This window comes from Acomys russatus, chromosome 2, assembly GCF_903995435.1.
Source record: "Acomys russatus chromosome 2, mAcoRus1.1, whole genome shotgun sequence".
NCBI classification, from domain to species: Eukaryota; Metazoa; Chordata; class Mammalia; order Rodentia; family Muridae; genus Acomys; species Acomys russatus.
The window spans coordinates 35,659,404-35,677,483 of NC_067138.1; the positions used below are offsets into that span (position 1 = coordinate 35,659,404).

Here is an 18,080-nt window from a genome sequence, read left to right on the forward strand (position 1 = left end):
CACTGAGACCAGATCTAGATCCAAGAACTTCAAAACAAGCAAATCCATTAGCAGAGACCCATGTTGGGTTTTGGAGATTCAGTTTCCTCCCTAGCTGCATTCTTTAGGCAAGTCTACTTATTATAGTAATAATAAGGGCACTGAGGATTTTTCTTCTTCAAGCTACTGACCTGGTAACCTTGGAAGAAGTTAAGAATTTCCTTAACTCCAGTATTGTAGGCCAGGCCCTGCATTCTGACCACCGTGCCAGGCTGGGGCGGGACACTGCTAAGATTAGCAGCTGTAGGGAAGTAGCCAAGACTATTAGGCGAACCTGGGGGGCTAGAGGGAGAGAAAGCACAGTGAACCAACAGGAACACACAACGTTGAAAAGTTTACTCTCAAATGTATTACTTTAAGAACCCGACTTTCTGAAGGTGCTGCTTCTTATGCTTCGCTGAGCTACCTTTCCCAAGACAGGGAAGAATGCCACAAAGGTTCTGTCTCACATGGTCACAGCAGACACGTGGAGGTACAGTGGGGTTAATGCAGTGTTAGATGCAGGACTTTCCCCTAGTCTCTCAGGTTCTCAAGGGGATAGGAATGTAGCAGTAAGCCTCTTTAGTCACTCAGCCACTTCCCAAGCCCAGCCCGCTGATGGTTGTTAGACAGCCCATTTCCAGGAATATTAAGGCATGAAGAAGACACATGTCTGTAAAGGACTAATAGGAAGCACAGCCAGAGATGGGAAGTGTTCAAAGTGATGCTCCCGAGAACCAAGCACTCTCCCCACGTGCACAAGGGCCTGATGAAGCCCAGGAGGCACACAGCAGAGCAGAACGCACCAGGCAACTCCTGCCAACAGGAATCGAAAAGCAGAAGAGGCAAAGAGGCAGAAGGGAAACCTAACAAGCCGGACTGATCACCCAAGTGGGAAGACTTTAGGACGAAGCCTCCTGGCTCTATCTGCAGCAGTTTCCTCCAAGAAGCACAAGCCCCAAGAGTGTCTGACTTGTGTGGTACCTCTACTAATACCCATTAGTCTCATTAAGTAGCTCATCAGCCAGCTTTGTGAGATTCCCCACCCAATTGATTCTCTGTAACTGACAACCAGATAATTACAATTTAAAATATGTACAGAACATTTTGTAACACAGTCGTAAATTTAAGAAGCAATACAGACTCCAATGTTAGGTTATGAACTCACAGACATCTTCTCATGGAGGTTAACTGTACCACTTCAGAGGATGCACTCTACATAATTTTAACAACGAGGTTACCAGATGTGCCTCTAGCCCACAGACTATGCTAATTAGCCCAGGAAATTTCCATTTGTTCAATGGGGATGTTCAACACCTTCAGTTTCACAGCAATGTTTTTCAGAATATGGTTTAACATATCCATAAGATTCTATAAGGCTGGGAGTGGTGGTAGATGCCTTTAATCCCAGCACTCAGGAGGCAGAGGCAGATGGACCCTCTCTGAATTTGAGGCCAACCTGGTCTACCAGAGTTCCAGGACAGCCATGGCTACACCGAGAAACCTTGTCTACGCCACACCACCACCACCGATTCTATGACACAGCTTACTTTACCATATTATTTATTAAATAATATAAGTATGAAAACAGCACCAGCCACTAACCCTTTTAATCTCTAATCAGTAGTCCTCAACTATGTAACAAATATGAAACACCTGGGAAGATCTTTCACCTCTCTGCTAAGAGCCTGCTTGCTAGCCCCTCAAATCAAGGACTGACGAAAGCCAAATGCTACATTACTGTGTCAACAGATGTTACAGCAACCCAAGTGATTCCAGTGAAAATCAAAATTTAAATCACTGCTTAAGAGACCCGTGTAACCAACAGTAGAAACGACGTGTGTGCTGAATTGAGTTTAAAGCTCTGGACACCCTTCAAGCCAACACCTCCGCATTTTAACTGAGGAGACAGAATAAAGTTAAATAATTTCCTTCTGACCACATATCAGCTACAACTTTGTCCAACTAGGAAACCACACTAGATGTCACGGTTTTGTTTTTTATTTGTGTGTGTGTGTGGTTTTTGTTGTTTTGATTTGTTTTGTTTTGACACAAGGTTCCTCTGTGTAGCCCTGGCTGTCCCGGAACTCACAGTCATCCTCCTGCCTCTGCCGTCCAGAGTGCTGAGATTACAGGGATGCACCACTATGCCTGGCTTTTGTTTTATTTATTTATTTTTTTTTTAAAGAGTTTCTCTGTGCAGCCCTGGCTGTCCTGGAACTCTGTAGACTCTGTGTAGACCAGGCTGCTTTGCCTCCCGAGCGGTAGGATTAAATGTATGTGCCACCACTACCCAGCTAAATTGGAACTTCTTAAAGAATCAACTCCTTTTCTACATATGACGACAAAGACAACAAGATTAAAAATATGTCTATTTACAGTAACAGCAAAAGGATATTTTCTTTAAAAAAGCATCAGGAAAGTTGTACACTATATACTTAAAGTTTACATTCGGCTGAGTATGTGAGCTTGGGAACTGAAAGGCAGGAGTAAAAAGTCATGCTCAGCTACACAGTGAATTCTAGGCCAGCCTGGGCTATGTTAGACATTGCTTCAAAGAACCAAGACAAGCCCAGGTTTATAAACAGAAGACTGAGCATGGTTAAGATTCTCCATTACCTGAGTTGGGGAGATGCCTCAGCTGATTAAAGACCACTGACCTGGAACACACATCAAAAGCCTGGATGCAGTGGTGCACATCTGTAATGTGAGCACTCATACGGCGGACACTACCCAGCATCAGAGATGAGATCTTGTTTCAACAAAGCAGGTGAGGCTAACTGCCAAAGGCTTTCCGCTAATGTCCAAACACGTACTATGACAAGGGCCTGGCTGCAGCCAACACAAAAAATTTTTTTTAAAAGATCCTTCACCAATTTGATTTGCAAAAGCACCATGAAAATTGCAATTGGCTAAAAAGCTTGCCCAGTATAACCCGTGTTTTCTGGCTAAGATCAAGTGTAGTAAATAGCTGAGGCTGACCCCAAACAAGCAATCCTCCTGCCTCAACCTTTTAAGTGTTAGAATTACAGGCATTATAGTTTCAGTGTAGCTCAGTGGTAGAGACTGTGCTTAACTTAAACACAAACTTCCGTGTAATACTCAGTACCACCAGTAAAAACAAAAGGCAAGGCAGATGGTTCACAAGGTAAGGCCTCTGCCATAGAAGTTTGAGGACCTGAGTTCAAATAACCACAACCTTGTAAAGAGCTGGATGCAGGAGTGAGTGTGTGCTGGCATCTCAGGGGTGCTAAGACACAGAGTGAAGACAGGTGGATCCGTGGAAGGTCAACTAGATTTGCCTCAAATAAGAAGGGAGAGTGGACCTCAGGACACTCGAGGTTGTCCTGACTTCTACATGTGCTTGATGCACACATAAACTTTTTGTTTTTGTGACAAGGTCTCTCTGTGTAGCCCTGGCTGTCCTAGACTTGATTTGTAGACCAGGCTGGCCTTGAACTCACAGAGATCTGCCTGCCTCTGCCTCCCAGAGTGCTGGGATTAAAGGTGTACGCCACCACCATCTGGCCACAAACAAATTTACAAACACTAAAACAAAATAAAGCAAAAAACCCCCAAAACTAACAAAACACAAAGTTCGGTTTGGTAAGTGGTTATGGAACAACAAACATCTAAGAATATTGATTTAGACTCCCCCTGAAATTCTACAAAAAAATTAACTCAAATTGATGTACCTGGCAAGATGACTCAGTCCCTAGAGCCCATATAAAGGGACAGAAAGCTCTGCTCTGAACAGGGTATGAGGTAGAGGCAGGCAGATCTCTGAGTTTGAGGCTAGCCTGGTCTGCAGAGGTATTCCAGGGCTACACACTGAGAAACCTTGTCTCAAAAAACTGGAAGGAAGGAAGGAAGGAAGGAAGGGAGGGAACAAACTCAAATTGCGTTATTCATCTAAATATAAAAACACAAGATAACAGTATTAGGTTTATACCTATGGTTAAGTTCGGACACCAAAAATGAAATGCAAAAAGGCAGAAATATAGAGTCTGGATCTACACAAATATTTCAACACAAATATTTCACAGTTGCCTGGCATATGTTACCCACAAAAGAGGAGTACATATCTATTTTACTATCATAATTGGGATGTTATCACATACAGTTAGGCAGTAATATGGAGACAAGAGGAACACATGCAAGTTCACAAACTATGCCAGTAAGTTTTGAAGTTTTAGATATTCATGCACCAATGTATGTTTCTCGTGTACACTTGGTATTAATAATTTAACTTCTAAAAAATGTTAAACACTTGACAGCACTAGGAAAGAATGAAATGGGCTGAGACCGAACGAGTGTGTCCGGGCAACGCAGAATTCAAAGTGCTTCCTTCCACATTAAAGGAGCTGGCAAACAGGCTTCAACTGGGTGACACGTCCTGGAGGACAGGCCTGGATGAAGGATGGTGCAAGAGGAAATGAGGGAAAGAGAAAACAAAGGCTCTCGTTCTGGAAACAACCGTATCACCACAGCTGTGAAGAAAAGGATGCAGTTGGATGACACTGTGGCTCCCTCTGTGCAAGGTGCACCAAGAGCATGGACCACAGGGTCCTTCCTCCTTAGAAGTTTGCACAGCGAGCAGACAGAGGTTAACGTAGAAACTCACAACTGGTCAAGACGCAGACAGAGTGGAGTGTGCAGCCACACTGGGATGGCTGGTACCACATCCTCCCACAGCTCAGGGACCAGCACAGAAGGGAGAGCACAGAGAGTTTAAGAGCCGGAGATGGGGAAAATGGGGACAGACAGTGCCTTCTGGCCATGGGAGGGCAACTGCACACCCATGCTGAGCCTCTGTGGTCGCCTGCACAGCCTGGGCCTGAGCATGACCAAACCCCTAAAAGAGGAGATCCGGACAGCAGATGACGAGTTTTCTTTAAGGGTGTAGCTCTCCGTAGGTCAACTACATTCCAGTGTACAGCCCCCCCCCCACAGGAGTATATGGGCAACACAAATTAGAATAAATAAGTTATTAAAAGTACAAACAAAAACCAAAGAAAGCAGCCAGGCGTGGTGGCGCACGCCTTTAATCCCAGCACTCGGGAGGCAGAGGCAGGCAGATCGCTGTGAGTTCGAGCCCAGCCTGGTCTACAAAATGAGTCCAGGATGGCCAAGGCTACACAGAGAAACCCTGTCTCGAAAAACCAAAAAAAAAAAACCAAAGAAAGCATTAAGTTAGAGGTGGGTAAAGAGGTGTGGACCTGGGAAGAGTTGGGAGACTGTGGGGGCGAGTAGAATGGAAATACATTGTAGGAAAACTATTTTCTTTTCTTTTCTTTCTTTCTTTTTTTTTTTTTAAGAAAAGAATCACAAAGAAGAGGCTGGAGAGATGGCTCAGAAATTAAAAGCACTGTCTGTTCTTCCATAGGTCCTGAGTTCAATTACCAGCAACCACATCTACTGCCCGCTTCTGGTGGGCAGGCAAAATGTTGTATACATAATAAATAAATAAATCTTAAAAAACAAAAACATCAAGAAAGCACATGAGTGCTATTATGAAATCTAAAGCTTGCTCCACTGTAGCCTTGGCCTCACACTACACTCAGTAAAAACCTTTTCAAACAGAACTCCCAGCTCCCTAGAAAGTTAGGGCTTCTTTTCCCTTGAACTTACAGGTTGAGGCCCTGCTGCCTAGTATGTGTCGGGGGCTGCTTTGTCCAGCCCCTTACAATGACCTAACTACGTGAGGACTCTGCAGACAGACTGTCCAAACGTTTCTTCATGTCTGTATTTCCATCAGATCCTAATGTATATTTTACATTTTACATAATTTCTTTTTCTTTTTTCGGTTTTTCGAGACAGGGGTTCTCTATGTAGCCTTGGCTGTCTTGTCTCAACTGCCCCCCCAAAAAACAAAAACAAAAAAATACATAAATAAATATGCCCTGCTATAAACACTTTTGTTTTTGTAAAGCACCTAATGCTTTACAAAAGTGAACCTTTTTTTTTTTTATGAATAAAGAAAACTGACTCACGGATAAACAAAGGTGCTAAAATTTTTAAAAACTGATTAGAAAGAAGTGTTCCTTAGATCTCTAAGTTAGACTCACAGGCAGAGGTATGAAAGGGACTCCAAAATCTCCACCAATTGCATCATTTTATAAAATCCAAGACAGATAACTTTTGTTCCATCCCTAGGACCTACATAGTGGAGTCTGCAAACAATTCTAACTTTTTCATGTATAGCCCGCCCCTGCACACACACACGCACACAAATACATATAGACGTAATTTTAAAGAAATATAGATTAGCCATGATAGCACACACCTGTAATCCCAGCACTAGGGAGGCAGAAGGAGGAGGATTACCGCCAATATGAGGCCAGTTTATAGACAGCAAGGGGTACATAGTGAGACCCTGTTCTTAAAAAATGGAGGGGGTAAAGAAAAGATCAGGCAAATGAACAAAAAATACCAACATTAAAACTTCCAACCCCCCAATATATACTCTTCCATTTATACAGCGTGACCTCCCAGACTGCAACCAAAATAAAGCAAAGACAAAATGTGTAGCTCCTAGGAAAACAGTGAGCAAGTTCATTCCGGGCTTGTTTACAGTAAGTATTTAAGAAGCAAAGAATACAAGCCTTGGAAAATTTAAAGTAGTTACATTTATTATGGGCTGACATTCAACCAAAAAATAATACAATCACTCCCATTATAAATTATTCTGTTCTGTGATCTGTTTCCATGTTGTTACCTACCTACCTACCTACAGTCAGTCCAACACCAGACAGTGGGAAGCTGAATTCGTGTGTAATCTAAAGACTATGCTGGTCACACACAGCAAACAAACAAAACAAACAAACAAATGAACAGATCCCGTCCAGTCTGTCTGAAAACAACCTATTTGGTGAGAGATATGACCAGACGCTGTGGCCAGCCATGTTAACCTTCATCAAGGCAGACAATATTCTTTTGTGAGCTCAGGCCCTGGTTATCAAAGGAGTCCTTTGTTTCTGCCCCTGCTGTCACTTCCTGTATAACCTTACCTGGGATAGTAAGCTGTGTAGTTCATGAAGAGCTGAGTGCCTGCTGGATAGTATGCAGTGGAGGGCTGCAGTGCCCGTGGGTTCAAGAGCAGAGAAGGCTGGTAAATGGCAGCTTCGGTGGGGATCACTGCTGCAGGAGCTGGGAAAGTGTAGGAGGGAGGAGACAGGCCTAAATAGAGAGAGAGAGACTCAGACAAGCTCTTAACAGCTAACAGGGGCGTTAGCACTCAAAACTATCGTTACTGTCCCACCCAAGTTATTTTCGCAAAGATCGTTTTCATGTGTGTATCATGCACAAGCCCTGGGAAGCCAGAAGAGGGTGTTAGATCCCCTAGCACTGGAGTTAAAAAGTGAGCTGCCATGTAGGTGCTGAGAACTGAAAGGAGGTCCTCTGCAAGAACAGTAAATGCTCCTAACTGGTGAGCCATCACCCTGGCCTCAACTATACGTTTTAAAGGAAAAGACCACCACAGTTCTTTACATCCCAAGCAACTCCCTTTTGATTGTATGAATGTTTTTTACCCTTTAGCATGACATGAAATTCAAGAGATTAGGATAAAGTGCTGTGCCATTCATATGCTAAAGCGCTTGTGTGTCACAGCAACCGCTCCACAGGGAATTGATCAACTCCACAGTCTGCTCACCTACAGGCAATCCAAAAGACAGGCTTTGAAGCTAATCCTACCTTCAGACCTCTTTTTAAAAGTCCAATAGGAAACAGTCCAGAGGAAACAGATACTAAAGTCTTTCCCCAAACCAGCTGATAAAAAGCTGGCTTAACTGGACATGGTGGTGCACTTCTATATTGCCAGCACTTAAGAGGTAGAGGCAGGCTTTATCTTCATGACTTCAAGGGCAACTTAGTTTACATAGTCAAGTTCCAAGCCAGCCACGAGGGCTACATAGTAAGACCACGTCTCAAAACTGAACCACAACCAAAACCCATACATACAAAAAGGTGATTCAAATTTTTTTCTTTTCTTTTCTTTCTTTCTTTCTTTGTTTTATTTTTATTTTTGGTTTTTTTGAGACAGGGTTTCTCTGTGTGTCCTTGGCTGTCCTGGACTTGCTTTGTAGACCAGGCTGGCCTTGAATTCACAGGGATCCACCTGCCTCTGCCTCCCAAGTGCTGGGATTAAAGGTGTGTGCCACCACCGCGCGGCTCAAATTTTTAATTAATACATCTAGGGGCTGAGGGTATAGTTAGGTGGTGGAGCACACACGTATCCTGAGTGAGGTCCTGGGTTTAATCCCCATACCATGGGAGGCCAGACAGAAAATTTCTTTATCTTCTAGATACCCTGCATTTTCTCTGATCAGAAATCTCTTAAATTGGAGCTGCTGGTAGCTGCTAGATTCCACAGGTAGCATGAATACACTAGATGAAGCATTTGCCCCAGATGGAAGATAGAGAACTAAACTGACAGATGAGGGACCCCTGACTTTACTGACATCCTTAGATCCTGTAAGTAGCAGAGCCCCAAAGGGTAACTTTCACATGAAATCTCCAAGATAGTCTCTGGATGTCTTTGTTCTTAGGGGTTTCTCCATCACTATTAAGAATAAGGTGAGCGGGCCATGGTGGCGCACACCTTTAATCCCAGCACTCAGGAGCCAGAGGCAGGTGGATCGCTGTGAGTTCAAGGCCAGCCTGGTCTACAAAATGAGTCCAGGACAGCCAGGGATACACAGAGAAACCCTGTCTCGAAAAAACAAACAAACAAACAAACAACAACAACAACAAAGGAATAAGGTGAGCAGTTATCACTGTGGATTTCTGGCTCAACATATAAGGTATGTATGTATGTTCATCTGGTACAGCGCCAGGGGCTCAGCCCAGGGCTTGGTGCATGTTAGGTAAGCACGGTACACTGAACTTTTAAGACAGAGTTTCACTATATAGCCCAGGCCGGCTTCAAACTCATAACGCTTTTGCCTCAGCCTGCCATTGCTGGGACTCAGGCGTATACAATCACATGTGGCTGTGGGTAGCTCTTTCATATCACTGAAAACTCTGCTAACGGAGGCAATGATAAACTTTTAAATTATGTTATTTGGCCTTCAAGTCCAGAGACAATGCCAACAGCATCACCGGAGGTAACTAGGTGAGACATGTGGCTCAGTGCTGGAGCATGGCAAAGGTCTGGGGTCAGTCCTCAGCATCACACACTAACCCCCCAGATCCTAAGCATGATATAACACTCTGTAGCATATGCTCATAACTCGCTTACAGGTCAAGCAACTCATTACGAAAGTGTTGTATGCCATTAAGACAGGTATAGGTGTCAGGCCTGTACCTGGTGGCGCTGCATTTGTCTAGCACAATCAGGACCTTGAATCTGATCTCTAACTACACACAAAAAAAGGAGAGAGAGAAATTATGTGTATGTATATATTATGCTTCAAAACATAAAAAAGCAGAATAAAAATTGACAAGAGATGAGGAGATCTGAGCACTCATCACGTAGATATATGGCTACTTCTTATTTTCCTAAAAGAGAAATCAGGTGTCTATGCGCAGGCTAGAAAAATAAAGTTGACTGTGAAATTGAGTTTCTTTTCCTTTGATTTTGAGCTCTAGCTGCCCTGGAACTAGCTATGTAGACCAGGCTGGCCTTAAACTCTCATGTCCCGTGCCTCTTTGCTGGCATGGAAAGGTGCTCACCATCACACCCAGCTTAAATTAACTTCTTGGTGACTTAAGGTGCCATACTGTAATAGGTTAAGACCATACCAGCATTTCTGCTGCCAAACTCATTGAGAAAGTCTTCAGTGGAAGTGTCAACCACACCAGTACTTAGACTGCTTTAAATCTTTGAGATTAGATCAAAGTAGGGCAAGTTCTCTTAGGCAGTCACCTAAACGTGGCATCAATAGGCAGAATGCACGCACATGAACACCAAACTTCTGATTTTTAACAAAATTAATTCTTCTGCTAAAAAGACACGATCAAATTTTAGGTAAAAATAAAATAAAATAAAATAAAAATCCTGTCTTCATCTTTTGGAAGTATCAAAAATAACTAAAAGATGCAATAATGTAGTCTTTAAAAATGTTTTTAAAGAAACTAGGTCTTCAGAAACATAATTTTAACCTATAGAAAATAGGGATTAAAATTTCTCCTTTTCTCTGGGCCATGGTGGCACACACCTGTAATCCCAGCTCTTGGGAGGTAGAGGCAGGAGGATCACTGTGAGTTTGAGGCTAGCCTGGGCTACAAAACGAGCCCAGGACAGCCAGGACAACAAAAAGAAACCCTGTCTTGGGAAAAAAAGTTTCTCCTTTCCCGAATAAGAATCTAGGCTCAAACATCTAGTCCTACTTCTCAGGAGGATAAGGCAGGAAAGGCATAAAGCTCCAAGGACAGTATGGACTACATACTGAACTCCAGGCCAGGCTGAGATGCAGTAAAAAACTCGGAAGAGCTTGTAAAGAGGAGGAGGTAAAAGAAGTGTACAATACACAACATGATGTTTGGTGGACCGTCACTAAGGGACAGTATGCTAAATGGTACTGACATCAAATGGTGATTGACAGAAGGCATTCGAGTATTATCCTAAAGTATTTTTTTATACTCAATCACAGATTTCTACAACTTTATACTAATTAAGAATAAACATTTAAATATTAACCAACAGCAAGCAGCAGGTAAATGGAATATTAGAGGTCAGGAATTCCAAGGGGAAAAGGACTAAGCCCCACCAAACACTATACAAACAATACTGTGTCAAACAAGTTAACTGAAAACTCAATGCCTGAAACTGCCCACTTCCGCAGAATCAAGCAAACCCGCCCAATGTACTTTTCCAGTTATCTTTGAACTCGACCCCAAGTTCTTTAAACATATCCAGCATGCCTACGAGATATGTCAACTTAAAGGTTCAGAACTGCATTAAAAAGGCTCCTTAGTCACCGAACAGAACGGGGCTTATTCCTCTCAAACAGAGTTCCAGATGGCTCGCACCCAGCTGCCAGTGAGCAAGAGCACAGCTTGATTTAAGCACTGATCCTGTGGTCCAATCAAATGTGGCTAAATCAACTACGCACTTGCACATAAATGTAGTTTACTAACTTGCTCCTTCCAGATATCCTGGAAAGAAACAGGAAACGCTCTCCAGGTTATCATTTTTAAATGGCATCATTTGATGCTCCAAAAAAAAAAAGAAAAAAGAAAAATCCAAAATGGACATCATATCATCCTTTTAAAAAGTTTAATGTGTAAAAGAAAAATAAATAAATAAATAAAAGACAGAAAGGAAAGGATCCGGCCAGATGTACGTTTTACCTTCCAATGCGTGTTAAGTTAGCTACATATCCAGGTTGCCCCCCAGAGTCAGTGCTTATCTGGAGCACTCTAAGCTTCAGAGCCCAAGTGCTCGTCACTGGAAAAGCAAGGAGGTAATTTGAAAGGAGGTGTCTGCAGCATCTCTAATTATGGGTGTCCACAACCAAGGTCTTAAATGATTACCAGAACCTAGTGATTTCAGGTGGGAAGGCCTTACGTAACCACCCTGCCTGCCTGAGAAAGAACCACGGGCACAGGGAGTGACGGAGGCAGCTTAAGCACGTACCAGCACACAGCGTAGAACAGCGCCAAGACCCAAGAAAAACTTACATGGCAACTTACATGGCGGCGGGGATAAGCCATTCCGATTTAAAGTGCCCCCCATTAACACAAAGTTCATCTCCTCAGCTGAACACTGAAAGACTTCAACATATCTGTCCTTCATGGTTTTCTTATGATACTTCTGCGCAGCCATGAAAGCTCTGTCTGCAGACTTCATCTGGATGAAGGCGTCTCCGGACGGACGTCCCTGAGGGTGGGAGGGTAGAATAAAGACAAAAGGAGGCTGTCTCCTTTAACAAGGAAGTAAATGGTTGCTTACAAGGCACGCGAAGTGACAATAACCCACAATACTAAAGACATGGCTAGCCACAAAATCTGGGTGACAGTGTGATCTACTGAAATCTGACTTGGATTTCATTCCCTAATCACCAGAATGGCCCACAAAATCTTGAAGAAAACGCTCTGAGAGGTCATTGTTGAAAGTGATCCCTTTTGGTTTCTATTAAGTTAGTATCACATTTTCAGGACTTTAAAAAGGCCTCCTTGTGACTGTATAGGATTTATATATTGGATCTTTTTTCCCTTCTGAAAAATCCGATTAAATAACATTTGATGATAAAAGCTAGTAATATATCCTCCTACAGGAAGCTAAGCAAGCCCGTATTGTCCTTTGAATCTCAGGGTTAATTCCTTTCTGACCTCTCACATCCCTGTAGCGTGTCCCTCATCCCTCAAAGCCTAGGTTCCAATGCATCCTGAGGGTGACAGGGAGCTGTGGGGTATGCCAGTCACGGCTTGATGCCACCTGCCACGCGGGAAGCCATCTCCGCCCACATCCCCTCCCACTTTCTCCGTAAAGGGCTCAGATGAGCATTCAGAGGCAGTTTCTGTTAGCTCTGACTCCCCTCTTGAAAACCAAGCCTCTGTCTGTGCTGCATACAACTGGAACACCTTGGGAACATTTTTTACATGAACAAAGCTGGAGGGAGAAAAAGACAACCAGTTTATAGGACTATCTTAAGTTAGTGCTCTGAGAATCCCAGGGAATATTTATATTGTACCACCTTACAAATTATTACCATGCAGGTTACCATTAACAGTCACATACCATGGAAATTAGCAACAAACTCAGTCCAAGATGGAAAGCTAGCATCTTCCTGGCAGATAAGAGCTTGGCCATCATTAAAGAAGCTTTTTTCCTCCAGGTCATGGAGGTCAAATGAGAGGCAAATCTGTCTGCTGCTACTCATCAAAGGGCAATGGTCACGAGGTTATTAGAAAACAGTGACTTGAAAGAATCCCCTAGTGATGTTGAACAGTTCTATTTCAAAGGACTTCCACTGTAACCTGAGCTATGAGTTGTCAGAGGAAAAAGGTGTGTGGCTTACACAGACTAAGTGTTAAATTCACATGTGCTGGTGTCAAAGACAGTGTGAGGGCTGAGGAGGTTGTGCCTCCATGTACCTAACAGCATGCACCTTCCAGTAAGTAGAGAGTTATAAAAGCGAATATACCTCTAAGTGCAAAGTCAGTACAGGCAACATTTCTGTTCTAAGTCTATATTCAATCTATGAATACTCTGAATAAAAGGCTTGTTTTCTAAAATTAAATTTTTTGCTTTTAACAGAGTTCTGAAGTTTTTGAACTAGTGCTACTTGGCCTGTAAGTATTCAAAACTTTGCCTTGCTTAAGACAGCACAAAATACTAGTCAACAGTCCAGTACCTAATAGGATTAATTTTGTTTAACCAAAACTCGAGTAGCACCAAGCTAATAAATACTTCCTGGCATACAGAAAGAATCCAGTCAGCCTGACAGAAAACCTTCACAATTATCCCTTGATGCAACTGAGACTAAGGTCAGTCTCAGATCAGGGCAGTGCTGAGGGGCCTCATCCTACTGTATGTAAGTGGACGTCTGACACCTATCTAAAAAGAATCTGAAGTAAGTTATTCGCTGTGTCTGTGGATATAAAGGGGCTTCAAAGCACAGGCATGCTCTTGGCTCGTTTGGTCTCTGACCACTCTCACACCAAAACAGAAGAGTTGCAGAATTCGGTAGCTACAACAGGAAAATGTTGTATACACTCATAATACATTGGCCTATCTGATGCTGCTGATAATGGGACAGACTTCGGCGATGTGAGAAAACAAAGCTGAATTTCAACTGCCACACTTCAGCAGGCTAATCCTAAAGAATTCTTACACTTACAGTTAAATCTTTCCCTCAAGATGATGTAAGACTTAGTAGACAGGGGAGGAGAGGGTCCCCACTTGGGTCACCAGAGAGAATAAGCAACCCATTTCCAACAAACAGCCTCCTTACCTGGTGATTCAATACCATGTGAACCCCATGCGTACGGATATCTGTGGAAAACTCCCCCAGGAAGTCCAGAATGTCCTCTACTGTGGCAGCGTAGGGAAGACCTCGCAGACGTATACAGTCTCTTACATTTGTGGGGGGCACAAACTGCTGAGGTAGTACTGGGACAATGGGGGGGGTTGGAAGTGGAATCAGAGGGGCTGACGAGAATCGATTCAGCACCTATACACAAGGCAAAGCGCAAGTGACTTAGGAGTCTTGCTGCTCCCATGCTGTCCCACAGAGCACCACTAGCATCTCCAAGGATTAAAAGTGCAGACTCCGCCAGGCTGTGAGTTCGAAGCCAGCCTGGTCTAGTCTACAAAGCGAGTCCAGGACAGCCAAGGCTACACAGAGAAACCCTGTCTTGAAAAACAAAACAAAACCAAAAAGTGAAGAGCGAGCGAGCGAGTGAGTGAGTGAGTGTGTGTGTGTGTGTCCCTGAGCCAAAGCCTTAGGGAGAGGGAAGGAGCAGGGTATAATCATGTCCCACCACAGAACTGTTACAAAATATGGTTCTGTTTCTCAGGAGATCCTTTGAGGAATTCATTAAGTGCAAGGAAGTTGAATAAGCCCCAAATGAAGGGCTCATGCATTTCCGCATGCATTCCCAGGAAGTGTAAGTATGACATCCACTTCTATCAAATACACAAGGTAAAGAGAGGCATGATGGTACATGCCCATAATCCTAGCCCTCAGGAAGCAGATGCAGGAATGTTTTCCATTAGCTTAAGGCTGGTCTGTCGGCTCTGTATTGCAAGTTTTAGGCCAGCCAGGGCTACAAAGTGAAACCCTGTCTTAAAAAAACAAAACAAAATAAAACAAAACAATAAAGGCTGGAGAGATGGCTCAGTGGTTAAGAGCCACTGACTACTCTTCCAGAGGTTCTGAGTTCAATTCCTGGAAACCACATGGTGGCTCACAACCATCTATAATGTGATCTGATGCCTTCTTCTGGCATGCAGATATACATGGAAATATATATGTGCTCATATACAGAAAATGAATAAATATTTTTAAAAAATAAAATTAAGGGCTGGAGAGATGACTCAGTGGTTAAGAGCACTAACTGCTCTTCCAGAGGTCATAAGTTCAATTCCCAGCAACCACATGGGGCATCACCACTACCATCTATAATATGATCTGATGCCCTCTTCTGGCCTGCAGGTGTACATGCAGGCAGAGCACTATATATATAATAATAAATAAATTTTTTACAAAATTAAATTAAATAAGGCACACACTCCATATAATATAATGTATTTATTAGGTAGTGTCTATCTGGGTAAATGTATTTAAAAAATCTAGGCGTACTGCAATTGTGGTAATTTATTCAACTCCATTTCACTAAGTACGGTTTGCATAGTCTTCCCTTAATATTATCTTCACACTGCAACTCTGAACTTAAAAGTGAAGAGACTGGCCTCAGGTACCACCATGTCAGCTGCAAAGTATTTTTTACTAATTTCTTATCTCTATGGATGTAATTTCTGTTTAGGAAGTATTTACTACTACATACCACAACTTAATAAATAAGAAAAGCGCTAACGCAGAGGTCCCGGAAGACCCTCTAGGACCGACCTGCTGGACTTCGGCTGCTGTGCTCCTGAAGAGTTCGATGTATCTTTTACCCAGCAAGTCCTTGTGCTTCCTCAGGGCGTTCTGAGCATATTCCTCGCAGGCGAAGAGCACAAAAGCATCTCCTGTTGGCCTTCCATCTGGATAGGTGACAAAGAGGATGCCCTCCTTCCCCCCAGTGATGGGGCAATGCTGTCCAAAGAAGGCCACCACTTCTTCAGCTGTGGCTGTGAAAGGGAGCCCCCGCATGCGGACGATGACTTGATTCTCCTTGGACAGAAACTGGGCCACCTCATTGGATGTCCCTAGAGAAAACGAAAACAAAGGGAGAAAGAGTTAAGATTCCCATATTACCAGACTTAAAATGATAAAATTCCTGGCAGTTTGTGTATTATGTTGCTGGGAATCAAAGCCAGCACTTTACCCTGCTAGGCAAGTGCTCTATCCCTCAGCCACATCCCAGTCCCTTCTGGCAAAGCTCTGGGGTCACAGTAAGATCCATACCAGCACTTGGGAAGCAGAGGCAGGTGGATCTCTGTGAGTTCCAGGCCAGCCTGGTCTACAGAGTGAGTCCAGGACAGCCAAGGCTACACAAAGAAACCCTGTCTCAATAAATAAATAAATAAATAAATTTTTTCCTTAAAAAAAAAAAAAAAAAAAATCAGTCGGCATCATGGCTCGTGTTTGCAATACTTGTACTGCCAGGCTGGGGCAAGAGAATGGCCTTGAGTTTCAAGGCCAACTTGGTCTACAGAGAAGTTCCAGGTCAGCCTGGGCTACGGACCCAAACCACATCAAAAATCCAACAAGAGCTGATCAATGGTTCAGACCCTCCAGATGTGGGTTCAGGTCCCAGCACCTACAGGGTACTTTACACGTGTCTTTAACTCCACTTCCAGGGGATCCCACACCATCTGGCCTTCTTGGGCACCAAGCACAGACATGGCACATTACACATGCAGGCAAAACATTCATTCATATACAATTTAAAAATTTTAAATCTAAAATACAAAAATTAATACTTTGTGCATCTTAGGTTTAAAAGCTGTGACTCAGTCAAAAATTGGATAAAAATGCTATCTTAGGCGTTAATATCAATAAAATGCTACATATATGAACGAAAATGTATATGGAACTTATTATATACTATATTCTAATAAGGAAAATTGGAAACCTAAAAACATGTTAAAATCTTGGCCAGGTGTGGTGGCGCATGCCTGTGATCCCAGCACTCAGGGTGGCAGAGGCAATTGGATCTCTATAAGTTCAAGGGCTGGCTGGTCTACAAAGTAAGTCCAGGACACCGAAGGCTACACAGAGGAACCCTTATCTCTAAAAAATATAATTAAGTATCTTTATTCGTATTTCTGTAAATGGCTTGGGGCTGCCAGGATGGCTCCTTGAGTACCATTTGCAGTGTAAGCTGGACATACAAGAAGTTCTCTCCTCAGAACCCACATAAAGGTAGAATGAGAAAAAAAAAAAGGTGGGAGGAGAAACAATTCATACAATTACTGCCCCCCCCCCAAAAACAACAGAATCCATACCATTACCTCCCCCTACCCCCGCAAAAAAAAAAAAAAAAAAAAAAAAAAAAAACAAAAACCCCTACCACAGACCTGAGCACAGATGAATTAAAAAATTTAGAAAAATATCTAGAAGTAGATCTTTAATAGCCTCCGGTACAGCAGGTGGCTGCTCCCAAGCATTCAGCCTCTCTCTATACATGACTGTAGTGACCCTTTCACCTCTATGTGGTCTCAGTCTTAATGGCTACTTAGCCATAGGAGATTGCCTCAGGCCTCAGGGCAATTGTTACAGTACATTAAATTCACCAGCGGTATTGGAAGTTTCTTCTCCCTATTTAGAAAACAGCCCCCATGTCTGACTGGAAAGAACCATGTATGGTCACAGGAATGTACTCAGTGCGTGTGTGTATCAATGCAATCTGCATTGCGTAAAAGAAACAACTCACCTCCAGCAATTTTAAGAAAATCTTCACCTGTTGCTTTGTAAACCTAAGAAAATAAAGAGACATTAAAACAGTTTCCAAACTACCCATCATATACTAATAACCATTGGAGCGGTCAAGCGTGTCGGGCTGTGCGGACACGCACCTCTATGTACCGGGTCCCCATGTGATGTTTGTGCCTCTGCAGGGCTAAGTCTCTGTGCTCCTCACTTACAAATCTAACCAGAGCTTCTCCGTTCCTCCGACCCTGAGCATTCAGACAAAGTGCCGCACCGCCCCTTTGAAAGACAACAAAATGAATGGCAGGTAGGGTAACCACAGTGGCAGAAAACCTTGCACTCCTTTGGAACGGAGTAAAACAAAGAAAAAAAAAACCAACTTGGCAATATTGAGTCCTTTGAAGAACCTTGCAATATCTTGATCCGAAGACTGCCAGGGCAAACCTCGAGCCCGCACAACTGTGTTGTCATCAATAAGTTCCATCTTGCTGCTGCGAACGAAACACAACTTCATGTTGCCCAGTTAATGCAAGGTAAGCGCTCAGCTATGTGTGAGGCCTGCTGAAGATTAGACTG

The 18,080-nt window shown here is 43.2% G+C and overlaps 1 protein-coding gene across 1 annotated transcript in view; it reads right to left on the minus strand.

Annotated features, from left to right (window-relative positions):
* The window catches only part of Esrp1 (epithelial splicing regulatory protein 1), a 58,197-nt gene that overhangs the window by 13,896 nt on the left and 26,221 nt on the right, over positions 1-18,080 (minus strand). The window contains exons 7-14 of the mRNA XM_051160273.1: positions 17,885-17,995; positions 17,651-17,783; positions 17,509-17,551; positions 15,537-15,838; positions 13,920-14,138; positions 11,656-11,842; positions 7,029-7,197; positions 171-321 (exon numbers count right to left, since the gene is read on the minus strand). Coding sequence (XP_051016230.1) covers positions 171-321; positions 7,029-7,197; positions 11,656-11,842; positions 13,920-14,138; positions 15,537-15,838; positions 17,509-17,551; positions 17,651-17,783; positions 17,885-17,995 — 1,315 coding nt within the window. The remainder of the gene's footprint in view (positions 1-170; positions 322-7,028; positions 7,198-11,655; positions 11,843-13,919; positions 14,139-15,536; positions 15,839-17,508; positions 17,552-17,650; positions 17,784-17,884; positions 17,996-18,080) is intronic.